General features: G+C 41.4%; 1 protein-coding gene across 1 annotated transcript in view; it reads left to right on the plus strand.

The window, feature by feature from the left end:
• The first annotated feature begins 10,757 nt into the window (after positions 1-10,757).
• Positions 10,758-15,067, plus strand: part of NDUFAF3 (NADH:ubiquinone oxidoreductase complex assembly factor 3) — a 147,336-nt gene continuing 143,026 nt past the window's right edge. Inside the window, exons 1-5 of the mRNA XM_072421208.1 lie at positions 10,758-10,891; positions 11,689-11,798; positions 12,951-13,143; positions 14,215-14,281; positions 14,632-14,732. Of these exons, the coding sequence (XP_072277309.1) occupies positions 11,707-11,798; positions 12,951-13,143; positions 14,215-14,281; positions 14,632-14,732 (453 nt within the window). The 5' untranslated portion in view covers positions 10,758-10,891; positions 11,689-11,706. The remainder of the gene's footprint in view (positions 10,892-11,688; positions 11,799-12,950; positions 13,144-14,214; positions 14,282-14,631; positions 14,733-15,067) is intronic.

Below are 15,067 nucleotides of genomic sequence, written 5' to 3' on the forward strand. Positions count from 1 at the left end.
TGCCCGGATGACATTCTAGGAAGGAACACCTGGCCTCCTCCGCTTTCATTGATCACAAAGTGTGCCCAAGTTTCACCTTACACAAACTTCCCACACAAAGAAAAAATCAGATCCCTTTAATTAGCTCGGCTTAATAGGGGGTGACAAAGAAAACACCTGATAGGATTCTCACAGCTTTCACAGCAACCAGTGGTGGGAAAAAAGAGGGGGAGGGGGGATATTCCCAATATTTACCCATCTGCTGTGAACCATTTTATAAAAGTCTTTACTACAGCAGTTAAGAACTGAAGAAATGACAAGAATAAAAAACAATTCCCCAAAAACTCTAAACGCACCTTAAAAGCACCACAGGAGAAACGCAGGTGTGGATGTAGTATATACACCTGTATTTGTCCCTATTGCCTCAATTTTAACCAAACAGCACAACAAAAACTCACTGGAGTTTTTGTCTATACATTTTTTCAACTTTTTTGGAGCAAAAAAAGCTGCACGCTAGAAATGTTTTGGAATTGGTGTAACAATTGTGTCCTCATTGTTTTTAGCCAAGTGATTTTTAAATGGCCATCTTACTGATTTTGGGCACAATTAAGAACAAAGGTTTGTGGCATTACCATTATACAAATTCAAAAACAACAAATAAAAAAGGCGTTTGGTGTCATGGAAGGGTTAATGTGAACTGAGCGGCAGCTGGACATTTTTATTATGGCGTTTCACACATGTGAGATAAGGAGCATCTGTTCACCTGCTGCACCAGTGCCACATTGTCCCTGCTCGTCCTTTGTTTCAACTACAACTATAAGGACTTGCTTCCTGTCCTGACTTCCACCTGCGTGTGTACTCTGCAGCAATCACCATTGCTCTAGAATTGTCGCGATTTTTTAGCATATTATGCTTCTGCTACCTAGAAATAGATTTTTAAAGACCCCTAAACAAAATAAAGGTTTCCAAGCAGGTTTGATGGGTGCAAAGTATTGGTTTTGCGTATGCTTTGCACCGCCATTCGCTAAACTAATACACAAACCATTTATTGCGAGCAATGGCTATGTCGATTGGACTTCTAGCAAATAAGTGGGTAGCAGATGGCACGATTTAGCGTAAAGAGATTTACCAAATGTTGCTTTACTAGAATTGCCCACATCAGCTCCCCTATTCGGCCTAGGATTGGATATGGGGTGCAGGCAACAAAAAGTAACACAAGCTAAAAATTCTCTGTATGCAATTGTGAATCGCTTCAATGCTTGGAAGAATTATCATCTTGTTAACCTTTACACAGCCACAAAATTATTCAGATCTCTATAAGGAGGGGGGTGGAGGGGCAAACCTCAGATTTACTTTACACAAGCTATCATATTCAAAAGTCCCATGAAAATATGTTAATCTATAATTGAAATTGTAACAATGTTTCTAAAATATGTTTTCTAACAATGTCTATAAACTGCAAACAGCACCCACTACTTCCTAAAAAATGAGCTTTAGAACTTCACCTAAACCTCAAAGAGAAAGCAAAAGCCTCAACTTTAAAAAGTTGTAGCGCACATGTCTCACCAGCAAGTTAGGAGCATTAGGAATTACTCACCCATGTGTACGGGGCTCCCTCTGTTACCTGTAGGCACTGAGCAAGTCTTTTTATAACGAAGAGACGTTGCTTTTCGCCTACACCCCTCCCACACCTCCTGCCCTAAAAGCCTATCATCCTCCAATCACATACAAAACAACTTCCCCCTTTTTTTTATTCTATTGTGAAAATCATTTTCACTTTTTCTCTCTCAGTTCCTCTGAGTTTTTGTTGCAGGGAACTTTTTGCATATCTAGCATTGGCTTCAAAGTTTTTAAACTCTGCAGAAATGAAATAGATACAATTGGCATTAAAGTAAATAAAAATCTAGTTTTGGATTATAGTGTGAATGGAGGGAATGCAGTAGAGGAAGACGCGCTCGCTCTCGTTTGTTCCTTGCGGTGGAAATTTAGTCACCTGGAGTTGTTGCTACATGTTATAAAGATTAACAGCTGGATTGCAACCAATATACAACGTACTTAAATAACACATTGTAAAGAGCAAGTCGTGTTGCAATTTAGCGTAACATTAGCTGAATTCTGCTGCATTTACAGATTAGAATATATAATATGTGCAAAAGGTATTACGCTAAATGTAATAATAGTTTGCCTGTGCAAGATGCTAACCATTTGTAAATGGAACAGAAGAGCATGGACAATTTTGGATATGCAATAACACTAGAGAATAATTGCTAAGAGTAACATGTCATTCCAGCTTGGTCAATCATGATTACCAAAGATCCCAAACCTACCATAAGGGACCTGGTGAATATGTCAGCAATAGAGCTGGGACAGGTGAGTTTAGATAATTACCAAGCAGGTACGTTTATTTATTTGCAGAAAAGATATCACCTGATGCTTCTGCAATCAAGAACCTTTCTACTCACAATTTTTTATTGTATAGGTTTAATTCCACTTTAGGGGCCCCTTCATACCTTTGCATGTTTTTACATTGCAGTTTGCTGTAATTATTGCATAAGAAAGGACATTTATAATGATCAAAATATAATGAAGATGGCTGAAGATCAGAACGCAGAAGACAAGAAGGGAGAAGAAGGCTTCACCCAAGAATGAACATGCACAGGTGAGTATCCTCAAGGTTCAGTTTCTTGTAATAACTCTTTGTTTTTTATTGTCACTACTAAAAACACAGCATTTTTGTTTTTAAAACTGGAAGGGATCTAAGCCCACCAAAAGCTTGCATTTTTTAATAATTCAAATCAACAGGTATCACTTGAACTGCAAACTTTCTGCATTAATTAGTGGGTAACATAATAAACAATTCTACAACTGAATCCCATCCCCGTGTAGAATAATTTTATTACCTATTGTTCTTGATAGTACATCTGTTGATTTTTCCATTTCCTTTAATAGGATGACAACACTTTGGGCTGATTTATTAAAGCTCTTCAAAACTGGAGAAGATGTACTATCATGGAAGAACCTGGGTGATCCAGCAAATTTGGAATGGATCAGGTCCAGGATTAAAAACATTTGCCAAAAGGTGCGTTAACGCATGCACATTAATGTAAAGCACTCAAGTGCTGCAATCTGAAAAGGCTCTATGTGTAAAACAAACACAGCAAAAGTTGTGTGAATACTGAATGCTTTTTTTATCATTCACCCAAAAGCAGCTCCTGGCTGATAGGGATCACTGCACAGCTGAACATCTGCTGGACTTTGATTCAGAATGTAGAAAACAGCCATTGGAGCTCAGCTATTACACGGCCTGAGAGACGAGCCAGAGAGAGAGATCCTGTTGGCCATAGCAGCCAGCACAATGTCGCTCTCCTTTCCTTTACACTGCACTGGAATTAGGAAGAGTCTGGTTGCTGTTGGTACATCAGCTGGAGCAAAGGCTGAATGTTGGGGGGTCTTTGCTCCCATCATAATATATCGGGTTACCCCAAAGATGGTACCTGGGTCTGATCGGCTGGTAGACAAATATCTTAAGCTCAGCAGTGGATCCTTTGCACATGATTGGAGCTTTGTTGATGCTCTGATCAGCCTTAGTTTTAGGGAAGGGCAAATTAGCCAATTACCCAGGGCCCCCAGTTTTTCCAGGGCCTCGGTTGACAGAATGGCAGGGTGTGCAGGGGGCTGGAAGGCTGTGCATTTGAGGTTCTTACTTTATATTTGCTCAGAGCCCATATTTTGTCCATCCCTGATGCAGATAATGTAGGGGGATGATAAAGTGGGCGATTGCCTCTTTCTTGGAAATTTAAATCTTTCAAAAAGATTACATTTCACTAAGTACTCCTAACACAGATTACCCTGTCTGGCTTTAGTTTACAGAGATTAGCAGGCAGTGACAGGGTCCCTTTAGGATTTTTTTTTACATCGGGTGTGAAACTGTGCAGTTGTTGGCTACCGAGTATGGCTGTGCAAAAAGGACAAATCCTCACACAAGGACCGCATGACAAAAAGCTAAATGTGCATTTTGATATCTGCGCTGCAATCTGTTGCAGCCTTGTGCAAAAAAATGATTCCCAACCTCTCCTATTCACTTGAATAGGAAGAGCTGTGGTTGAGCCCTGGACTGAACACTCTCGCTCCCCTAGGCTCTGAAATGGCCCTAAGCCCCTCTGGCAGATGTCGCAAGGACATATGTTACCTCTAGTTTGGTAAAAGATTCTGATCACTTTCTGTGCTGGTTAGAATGTTACAAAAACACACAGAGAGGTGAATATCCCAGGAAGAGATACAGTGACAGCAATGAAAACCTGAGCTAACCCTGGTGCATTGTTAAAGAATCCTGCTTCAGTTTACCTACAGTCTCCTAAAGTGTATGATTCATGAGAATGGAATGCAGCACGCATGCTGAAATGTATATATACTGTATATACTCAGAGAAGTTCCTGACCTCTGGAATACAGATACAGAAAATACATTATAATTAATGAGAAATATACAAAATAAACTACATCAAAATTTAAAAAGCTCTGTATGCATTTGTAAGCAAAGTGTAATTTACAATAAATAAATTAGAAAATACAAAACAACAACATAAAAATACAAAAATGACAGTATCACTTATGGCCAGTAGGGGGCAATGTAGATCTACAGAGTAACAATACAATAAAGCAGGGGTGTAAAACTCTGCCTCGTGGGCCAAATCTTGCCCTCAAGGTCCTTTTTTTTGGCCCCCCAAAGAATTCTGAAAATGAACTACACACAAACGCCCCCCCCGCATTACCACCTCACATCATCATTTTCAATACATGCAATACATAGACATTTTATCCTGTACACCCATCATGTGACACAAAGCCTAGACAATGATCACACGGTGCCTGACTACCAGGGGCATTGTGTTTGTTTTAATCCATTAGAGACTGCATAGTGTAATATTTAGTGTCAAACAAACTTGTGATGTGAGAGGATGAACAACACACAGGCTGCATAGATGGAAATTAGTCCTTTCAACGCTAAAATGGGTGTAGAGGGGTTTGATTTTGTTAGTTATGGATGAAGTAAGAAACTTCCTCAATTTTTTTAATACATTTCAAGTTTGGCCCCCGACTTGGTCTCAGTTTTTAATTTCGGCCCTCTGTGTATTTGAGTTTGACACCCCTGCAATAAAGGCTTCTAAATATTGGCAGAGTAATTGGTATCATTGTGTATCAGTTTGTCCAAACAAGAAAATCCAGAGGGGCAAAAAAAGTTTAAAAAAACTGGCAGACTATAAAACCAAGTAAAAATAAAAATTATGCATCAATGGGTATTTTTAATAAAGTTTTCAGCAAGTTTTTAGTAAATGCACTGCAATACATTGTACATTGCGCTGTACATTAAATAGTGGTTGCAGACAGATACAGACAATAACACAGGAGGAGGAGAGGACCCTGCCCAGAAGAGCTTACAATCTACTGCATCGATTAGTCCCGTATATAAAGTAACCATACAGCCAAAACTTTTGTTTTTAGATACAGTACAAAGTGTTAAAACCTCTGTCAGTTTATGTTCTGCTGGTTATGTAGTATTGGGAAAGTTTTACTTCCCATCCCAGAGACACAACAGGAAGCTGAAAGAAATCTGAGCAAAGTAGGGAGATGTTGGGAGATTTCCCCTCACCTTCTGTTCTGGAGACATTCCTAAAATTTTGTATTTGCCCCAATTGTTTGTCTTGGTGAAATTGCCATCAGAGCAACACAGACAGCAATAAAAACCTAATTCACAAGGCAATTTTGGCAGGATCTGGGGCCCATTGGATATCCAGGGGACCCAGCAACAAACATCATTCTTATTCAGTTGACCAGGGTGATGGGGCTCTGGGTCAAAGCTGTGGGCCTGTCGGTCCCTTTATATAGGAGGATACTCACATAGCTAGGTGATGTCTGATGGCTTATTCTGTGCCTATAGCAAACCTTATCAAGGTCCATCAAAGGTGCGAATGACAAACAAGCAGCCCAGTGACCATCCAATGGAGTTTGCATGGTAAGCTGACAACTGCTAATTACCAGGCAGCGACCTAGCATTGTCAGCCTGATGAAGGAAGCGCTGGTACTGGCAAGATCTCCAGATAGGAAACTTTGCAACAGATTCACTAAAACCAACCCTCATCCCTATTTAATGTACAGCGCTGCGTAATATGTTGGCGCTATATAAATCCTGTTTATTAATAATAATAATAATAATAATATTAATGGATGCCAAAACACTTAAAAAATGGATTTAGGGTTCAGATACCCCTTTAAAGCAGAATCAAACTCATCTCCTTTCCATGGAAGCAGCAACTTATTTACCAGATCTTCTTTGGGATCTACTTTGGTCATGTTGATTGGCTGGATGCGCATGCACACATTTCATTCTGTCACCAAGGCATGCAAAGAATGTGCACATGTGCCGTTCGGGAGATTTCCCTTTGCATTCTGTCCTGAAGTGGGGGAAATCTCCTCCTATACAACAGATGTCCCCAAGGAAAGATCAACTTTTTATTATTTCTCATTTATCTTAAAGAAATAATTTTCTTTAAGATACCCCAAGTGACCCCAAATCGCCCCTTCCTGTAGACTATGGAATGCCCTTTTTAGGGTTAATGCCGGAATATCCACATGACATTGTTGTGCCATAAAACAACAAATGTCCCCAAGTCCCCGGGGATTGTGCTGACTCCGGCTGATGTGAGCTCCGCACCTGCTCATCACAAAGAATATTTAATTGCCCCAAAAAGATGCCCATTAAATCTGGGGAGAGTCTTCAATTACACTTTGGTTTAAACAGACATCTAAAGAAAAAAAAATCCCTTTCCTCTGTTATGGGCCGAGGGCGGCCCCTGGTGTCCCGCGTCAGGTGAGCCATGATTATTGGTGTATTGTTCTGGGGGGGCGGAGACATCACAGATGTTGGTGTAAGTGACACTCTCTGGTTTCTGGTTCCCAGGAAAGTCTTTTGCCAAATATCGTCTATCATTAACCCCTTCCCTGCCAGGGAGCTGGAATCTGCTGCTGCAGTATAATGCAACCTTATTGTTTTTGTGTCACGGGGGGTTGTGTTTTGACAAAGTGGGCCAAATGGATGATTTTGGGGGTTACTTAAGGAAAACTTTTTAATATACCTGAAGGTGAACAGCTGTAAAGAATCTTTTTCCGTTCGTTAGGTGAAAATATCCAGAAATAAAAGTTGTTAGTTTGTATATATGGAGGAGAAGCCCTGGACCTGCTCATTCCATAGGCAGATTCTGCTTCCTGCTTAGCAGAGTGACTGCACCGTGTTACTTTTTCTCAGTTTGCTCCTCTCTCCAAGTCTATAGGTCACATAGAACTATTCTTTACCTGATCATATCTGAGGGTCCTACATACAGGGGTAATGTGAAGGGTACAGGGAGGGTTAGTGTGGGAATTACATAGGGGGTAAGTTTTAGGATTGCAGGGAGGGTAATGCCAAAACGTTTACAAATTAATAGGAGTGCAGTCAATCAAATACTGTGACACTGCGCAGGATATTACTGCATTGCAATACTGTGTTGCATTACTGCACCGTATCGTGTTCCACCGCAGCCGCGTGCCCAACTGCTCCCATTCATGTGAATGTGGGAGGTTGGGACCATGGAGCAGGAAGCTACGGTTCCCCATGGGTCTCAAATGTCCCTTTAATATGAAGGGTTAAAAAATGGGTTAGTGTTGGAGTTCCAGAGTGATCGGTGTTAGGATTACATGGAGGGGATTGTGTTAGGGTTATTGTTGAGGTTACAGGGAGGGTTGGTGGTAGGGTTAGTGTTACAAAGAGGATATGTTTTAGACATACAGGTTGTATTTATAAATGTTTTCACCCATGATTCGTTCAACATTTACCCTAAACTTTCAATTCTATTAAAAAAAAAATATATGAACCATGAGTAAATGATGATTACACATTTTCCTGAATCCAGTGTGAGAATGTGTGAATTGGGGGAGAAATCTGGATCAATCATGGGTGAAAACATTTATATAGAGACCCGTTTAGACTCAGGGTAATGGGAAGGTTATGGTGGCAGTTCCAGGGAAGGTGAATGTTAGGATGAGGGAATTAGCAAAATGGTCATTGGATTAGTTAGTGTTTGGGTTTAGAGGTTTAGTGTTAGAGGAAGAATTAACAACAAAACTCTGTAATGACCTACCTACCTCTGAGGACCTACCAATCATCCAATCTGACAGGCAGATGTAAAGGAGATTGTACAATCAGGTTGTAGCAAGGTGAACTTTGCAGGGAATGTTGTGTGTGTTGGGGGTCCTCAGCATTGTTCATTTTGCCAGCAGTTCAGCACTGCAATCTAGAGGTGTCCTCCTACTTGCATTGAAATCTGAAGCATTCTGAATTCTGAAATTCCACTTAAACCTTCTTTCTACTTTTGGGCAGAGGTTTTAGAACCGTTATCATTTCCCTCAATGGGGGTGCCAATTCCCATCAGTGTCCAAGGTGGAAATTGGCATTGCATTGGGGAGATTTCCTGGGGACTTTTGGTGCAGATTTAGTGGGAACCTCTATAATTCCACGATCCCTCGGTGCCGGGATAATGGAATCCTCTAAAAACCCAGGGAAAAAGATTGTGTTCACTATGAGGGAAAGGTCAGGCTTTGCTGCAAAAATTTCTAGAGTTCTCCTAAACCTCTCTTGATGGCGAGCAAGTCTTTAGATCCTGGAACTCAGCACAGGGATGGTGGGAACCCCTCATAATGGCTACAGCAGGTGTACAGACCGGGGAACATAGTAGAGAGATGATGGGGTAGAATGGGGTGCACTCCTGGACAGCCTCTTGTCATTGCTTGGACTGGCGTCCTGATAGTGACAACAATGTCTTCATGGCCTCTCGTAGTCCCCAGCAACAGTACATGATAAAGCAGATTTAAAAACATTTGAAATGACATTGATGAGTAAAACCTGCTGATGGAAGATTTTAGTGGCTGGGTGTAGATCTACCATCATATCTTGCCTAAAGGGCCAACAAGGGTTAATTTAGCTGCCCTGCAACCCCAACCCCAGCCGTCCTTGTGTATGGGGTGCATTTATTACAGCAGAGCCTGGCATGGGGGGACTACAAGTATTGGGGTTCACCTGTCCATATCTGGCACATGGACACATAAAAGAATATTCAGCCCAATGTTTCCTGACCTTAATATTACATTCTTCTCATGAACAGACGCTTTGCGGTTGCCCGTTGGATTCCCAACGTCAGCTTATTTTTTTATTAAACCTGTCAGAGAGAATGAAGATTAATGAGCGTGCGGGGAGGCCTGGGACAGCTGGCGCTGATAAATGTGATGAGATAATGGCAGATCTCAGAGGTCGCACGTCCTAGGTACTTTCCACCCATTATTGGATCCATTCCCTACATTCTGCAAAACCAATTTTCAATGAAGCGTAGAAGTAACTTCGGACTTCTCACCTAGGTGCATGATGGGAAACAATTAGAGAGGCGACAGAGCGCAACGAGCGGTGATACCTGGCACCTCCATTTTATTATTTCTTTTAGATACAGCGACCTTCATTTTCATGGTCAAGGTCATGTTACCAGCAAATCTAGGCAGAGGTAAAGGGTAACAAACTTGCCATGTTGTCATTACTGTCTGTGCCCCCACTGGGGAGAGTCACCCTAAATATTTGTCTTGGCGACAATTGTTACTGGGACAAAAAATGTTTTGGAAAACATTTTACAATTGTGATCCCTATTTAATGTACAGCGCTGCGTAATGTGTTGGCGCTACATAAATACTGTTTATTAAAAATAAAAATCAGAACAGGAAGTAAGGAGGAATCTTTATTAGGGACACCTGTTGATGGTGACAAATATTGCTTAATGTTTCCACAATGTGGAGATTTGCACACTCTTCCTGCTGAGTCCCCAAAATGTAGGGAAAAGTGTAGGGAAAAAGAAATGAAAATATGGCATCATTGGGGATCGGTCTACATGTTTCTTCACCAATTGGGTGAATGAAGTCCTTAAAAAAGCAAATAGGGCCAGCCTTGGCTGCAAAGTTTACTAAAGGCCTCCTGCTGTGTACAGTTCATGGTTAGGGGGTGGCATTTATTTCTAAACTCATATAAATTGCATTCTAAATTCATATTAGTTTGAAAGTGTTGGTGAATGTTCTACTCCACACGAAAGTTACAAAATATTTTTTTTAAAAATGATACACCAACAAAACAAGTGCAGAGTAATATGCAATAGCAACGATAACATAAAAAGTTGCAAGGTTCCCAAACTTTTTTTGAAGTATTCTAGTTTGGCCGCTAGAAGGCAATGTGTACCTGAAGTATCTGAAATCTCTTCTGATTTGTGTCCACTAGATGGCGATGTTTCACTGCTAAAACAATGAATTCTTCTTTCTGACCAACAGAGCTATTATGATTTCTGCCCACCAGATGGCGATGTTGCACAGGCGAAGCAATAGAGGGGAGCTTTGTACAAAGCAGCTACAAGCTATTATGATTTCTGTCCACCAGATCGCGATGTTCCAACAACAAGGGTAATTAATTCTCAGTTCTGGCCAACAGAGGCCAGTGCAGTGCATTCAGGTGCAATCGATTCTAATTTCTGTCCACCAGATGGCGATGTTGCAACAACAAAGGTAATTAATTCCGACTTCTGGTCAATAGAGGGGAGTGCTGTGCGAGCAGATGCAAGCTTTTTTGATTTCTCTGCACTAGATGGCGATGTTGCAACCAATTATTTTTTCCGGCCGACATAGGGTAACGTTTCACAAGCAGCGGCGAGTTACCACCAGATGGCGATGTTGCGCAAACAGTGGCTCCTGCCAGAGCGCCTCTCTATGATAAGTGTCAGCTCCAGGCAGCCATGTTGTGTGTGTACAAGGACAAATAATTATCAGGGGCCACTATGATCCAGCAGCAGCTCTAGGTAGGTCTGTCCTCCTGTGTTCTGCCATTGTCTGTGCAGTTAGGTGGAATACACGAGTTTTTCTGTGACATTTGCACTCCTTTAAAGCAGAATGACACACATATCGCATCCGAGGAGCTCACATGTGACATTGCTGCAGCGTGCTTTATACACTATGGGGTGGTATACTCAGTCCATATTGAGGGTGACAGGTACACTTCAAGATAGAGATCACTAGAATGTGTGTATTATGCTTATGTATAAAAGATATGCACAGCCACCTTGTAATTTGTACTCTTCCTGGCATTAGGGATCAGGACACTGCGGGAGGAAACCCAAACAAACTCCATGCAGATAGTGATCTTCATGGAGTTTGTATATTCTCCCTGTGTTTGTATGGGTTTCCTCCCGCATCCCAAAAACATACTGGAAAATTAATTCAGATCCCCAACAAACTGACAAGGGTAGGGATATTAGATTGTGAGCTTGTTCAAGGCTAATCAGGATGATTTCTGATATTTACCAGCATTATTGTGGGGGTGCACATTCCTGGAAGCCTGGGAAGTATGTTTTTTTTAGGTGGCAGGGAACTGACCTTCTAAAAGTTAGGGTCCACTATAAAAAAAAAAAAAAAACTGCATTGTTCTAACAACACATTACATCAGTAGTATAATGCATCCCGATGTGTTGTCATGCAATAAATGCAGTGCTGTGACATGCCTAGATCTGTGACTATGAACAGGCTTGTCTGTGCGGACTCTTTACATTGTTGTGTCTGGTCTGTAATAATCAATTATTTGTTCTGATTTCTGTTACAGCTTTTCTGCATCATCATCATGACTCCATCAACCTTATTCGGTCTCCGACTTTTGCGAGCATCGGCTCCACGCTGGATAAAGAATGGGCCAGCGATAACAGCGCCTGCTTGGTATGTAAGGGAGCTGGGAAAATCAAATTGGTTCACACTGCCAGTTTTGGGGAACCTTCCCCATTATGCCATAGCGTATGGTGGGAGTGCTCAGAATATAATGACTGCTTTAGAGCTATCAAAATAAAGTGTACCTGTTCTCCATACACAGACAGCTGCAAAATATGTTCCTCCTATAAACTGGTTAATATTTCCTGCAAGTGGCATTTCTATAGTGGGAGGGACATCAGGATGGCTGCTTCAGAACCTCTTCACATCATGACCACAAAACGTATACACATTCAGGTGATTCTGGCTTCAGGAGATATTTCCCTCCTCTGCTGGCACCCACACTTTGGTACAGCGCTGCAGGTAGTCCCCGGGTTCAGGACATCTGACATATGGACAGATGACTCCTAGATATAGATACAACAGGGCTTGGAGAGGGAAGGGGGACGGTTTGCATGAATTGCAGAAGAAATTTTTTGCTAAACACAGCTGAGGTTGATCGTAGGGGGTGAGCTCTTTCTGCAAACTCTTGTAACCCTTTAATGACCAAGACAAACTTTGCAGTTGCTTCCTTTTGCATATCGAAGCACAGCTTGCTCGAGAAGTTTATGAATGTCTAGGCTTCGTGAAGATTTTTTTTTTGCTTTGTGATTAGCTCACAGTGAGGATTTTATACAGTAACTGACATCATGCTGCCTAATAATATGTTGAGACACACATCTGTCCCCCCTGTAACCCCAACACTACCCCTACCTGTAATGCTAACTCTATCTGTAACCCTCATCCTAACCATTCCTATCCCTCCTCTGTTACACTCACACTAAGGCTTAGCACAGGCACTACATTTTCAGCAGCCAACATTCCGGGTTAAACATCTAGCATTAATGCAATGGTCACTTGCAGCCCTTTAGTGAGCCACAATGATTAAAACTGACAGTTAATGGCCACCTTTGTTTTCTATTGGGGAGGATCACTCATTCTTCCTCCTCCATAGAACAGCTTTTTGTATACATCCCACATTTGTTCAGCTAATCAGTTTTACTGACATTCAGTAATCATGTTCCCAGCTTGGATCTATCTGTAACCCTCAATGTAACCCTTAACACTATGCCACATAGCATAAATGCTGAGATTTGGATATCTTGTATTATATTTCTTCTACAGGCAGCAGCAGAGATCCCACCGCCTCTTCCCAACTGGTGATGAGCTGTACGAGAAAACAACAGTGACCCAGCTGGAAAGAGACTCCCCGGATATCATGTTTGTGGAGAGTTACAGCCCACAAGGCTTCATAATCAATAGCAATCGGGTATTTGGACCCTGCGCCATCATCCCCAGGGCCATTTTGCAATGGAAGGTAAGAATAAAGTCAGCCATTGTTCAAGTGCACCTGTCATTTGTAGACAGTGGAAGTGACTGTTGTTAAGGGCTCACTAAAGATAAGTTATCGGCTGTAGGTGTAATATTTCTTAACACAAAGATGGCTTCCTTTCTAGTCACTTGCTTAGATTGGCATTGTGTTTTTTTTTGCTTGCTTATAGATATTTCTGCAAGCATATAGGCAATTGTTTTTAGAGGTTCTTTTACAGCAAGGCCAAGCATGCACTGCCAACCAGAAACAGCCATGACTGAGCTGTTGGTAACTTGATCAGTGGCAGACCCTTCACACCATTTTGTGGGACCAATGGAGGAGGCTGGTGTATCCAGGGTATGTGTGGGTTGCCCTGGCTTGGACATTTGAGGGTGGGCTGTATTGCTGGATGGTTAACAGTCAGTAAGATACCTGACCTCAAGCCTGATATTTAAGGTAATTTCAGATGGGTCCTGGAAACTGCAGCTCCCAGCGCCTGGCAGCTGCTTGGCATCCTCAACTGCTATTCCAGTTCTGTGATAATACATTTCACTATAGGTAGTACTCAATCACTGACTGCCACCCACCATTATTCCTCATGGACAGCCACCGATGAGGTGATACTTCACCCATCTCCTAGATTGTAAGCTCTTCAGGACAGGATCCTCTCCTCCTATGTCACTGTCTGTATTTGTCTGTCATTTGCAACCCCTATTTATTGTACAGTGCTGTGTAATATGTTAGTGCCGTAGAAGTCTTGTCTAATAATAATAATATTAATAAAAATAATATAGCATCTAAACCCTCTGCATTGAGGAAGAAGCGGTAACTACACTGCTACTGCCTTGCCGTCTGAATGTCTGGTTTCCTGGCTTTGTAGTAGCAAACAGTAACACTGTCATTTTAGGGAAGATTCCTTGCCCCATGGCAATCCTAACACCAGCCTTATGGATAGAGAACCCCTTTAAAGTGTTACCATAGAGCAGTTGATCCGGGTTAAGAAATAAATGTATATAGCTTGTATGATATGACCTTCTGTTACATTTGGAAATTAATTCCATTTCTATCTTTTCCTAGGTTGACTCCCATAAAGACATCTCTTATGAAAGTTTATCCATATTCCACTTACTGGTTCCCAGAATAGGTAACAGATTGACTTATTTTAATATAAAACAACAAAAGAGTGATTTTTGCCTACTGTGTGGTACCTGGAAGTTTATACTGGACTAATACACGTATCAGGTATAGATCCATTTATTAGGAGTGGAATAATTCTATGACCAATATTACTAGTTACGTCTAAACTGTGCCAACAGCAGATTTATTCAAGGGCAAAAATACACAAATTAACAATGAAAAAAAAATAATACTTTGGCTTTAAAAGGATTAAGCCCAGCTTTTTATTTTTGTCAGGTATTTAGGGTTATGCTGTAGACATACTATGTATCAACTCGCATCTAAATCTCACATCCCTGTTATCTCTATCTTCAACAGAGATTCTGGTTCTGGGCACAGGAAGCCGTGTAGAGAGACTGGATCCACAACTCCTAAAGTTAATGAGACAGAAAGGGGTGGCAGTGGAGGTTCAGGATACGGTAAGTATCTTATTTAATCCTACAGTTGTTCGGGGTTGCAAAATGTAGTTCTGTGGGCAATCTGCAGAGCTGATTATCAGGCTTTGCACAAAATATTAAATGATTTAGTTTGGAGATGTTAAAGATTGTATTTGGAAAGACAGGTTGTTACTATACACAAGAGTGCCCGTACTCTCATCTACTGTGGTCTAACCAACCTTTGTGGTGGCCACATTTAAAATAAACTAGTGTGAGAACCAGGGAAGCTGGTATTAACCTTCTTCCTATGATCATCCACTCCACAGAGAGGAAATTCTTTCCTCTGGCAGACTGAAAACATGATCTCAGTTCAGCTA

The sequence above is a fragment of the Pyxicephalus adspersus genome, chromosome 8, assembly GCF_032062135.1.
Source record: "Pyxicephalus adspersus chromosome 8, UCB_Pads_2.0, whole genome shotgun sequence".
Classification (NCBI taxonomy): domain Eukaryota; kingdom Metazoa; phylum Chordata; class Amphibia; order Anura; family Pyxicephalidae; genus Pyxicephalus; species Pyxicephalus adspersus.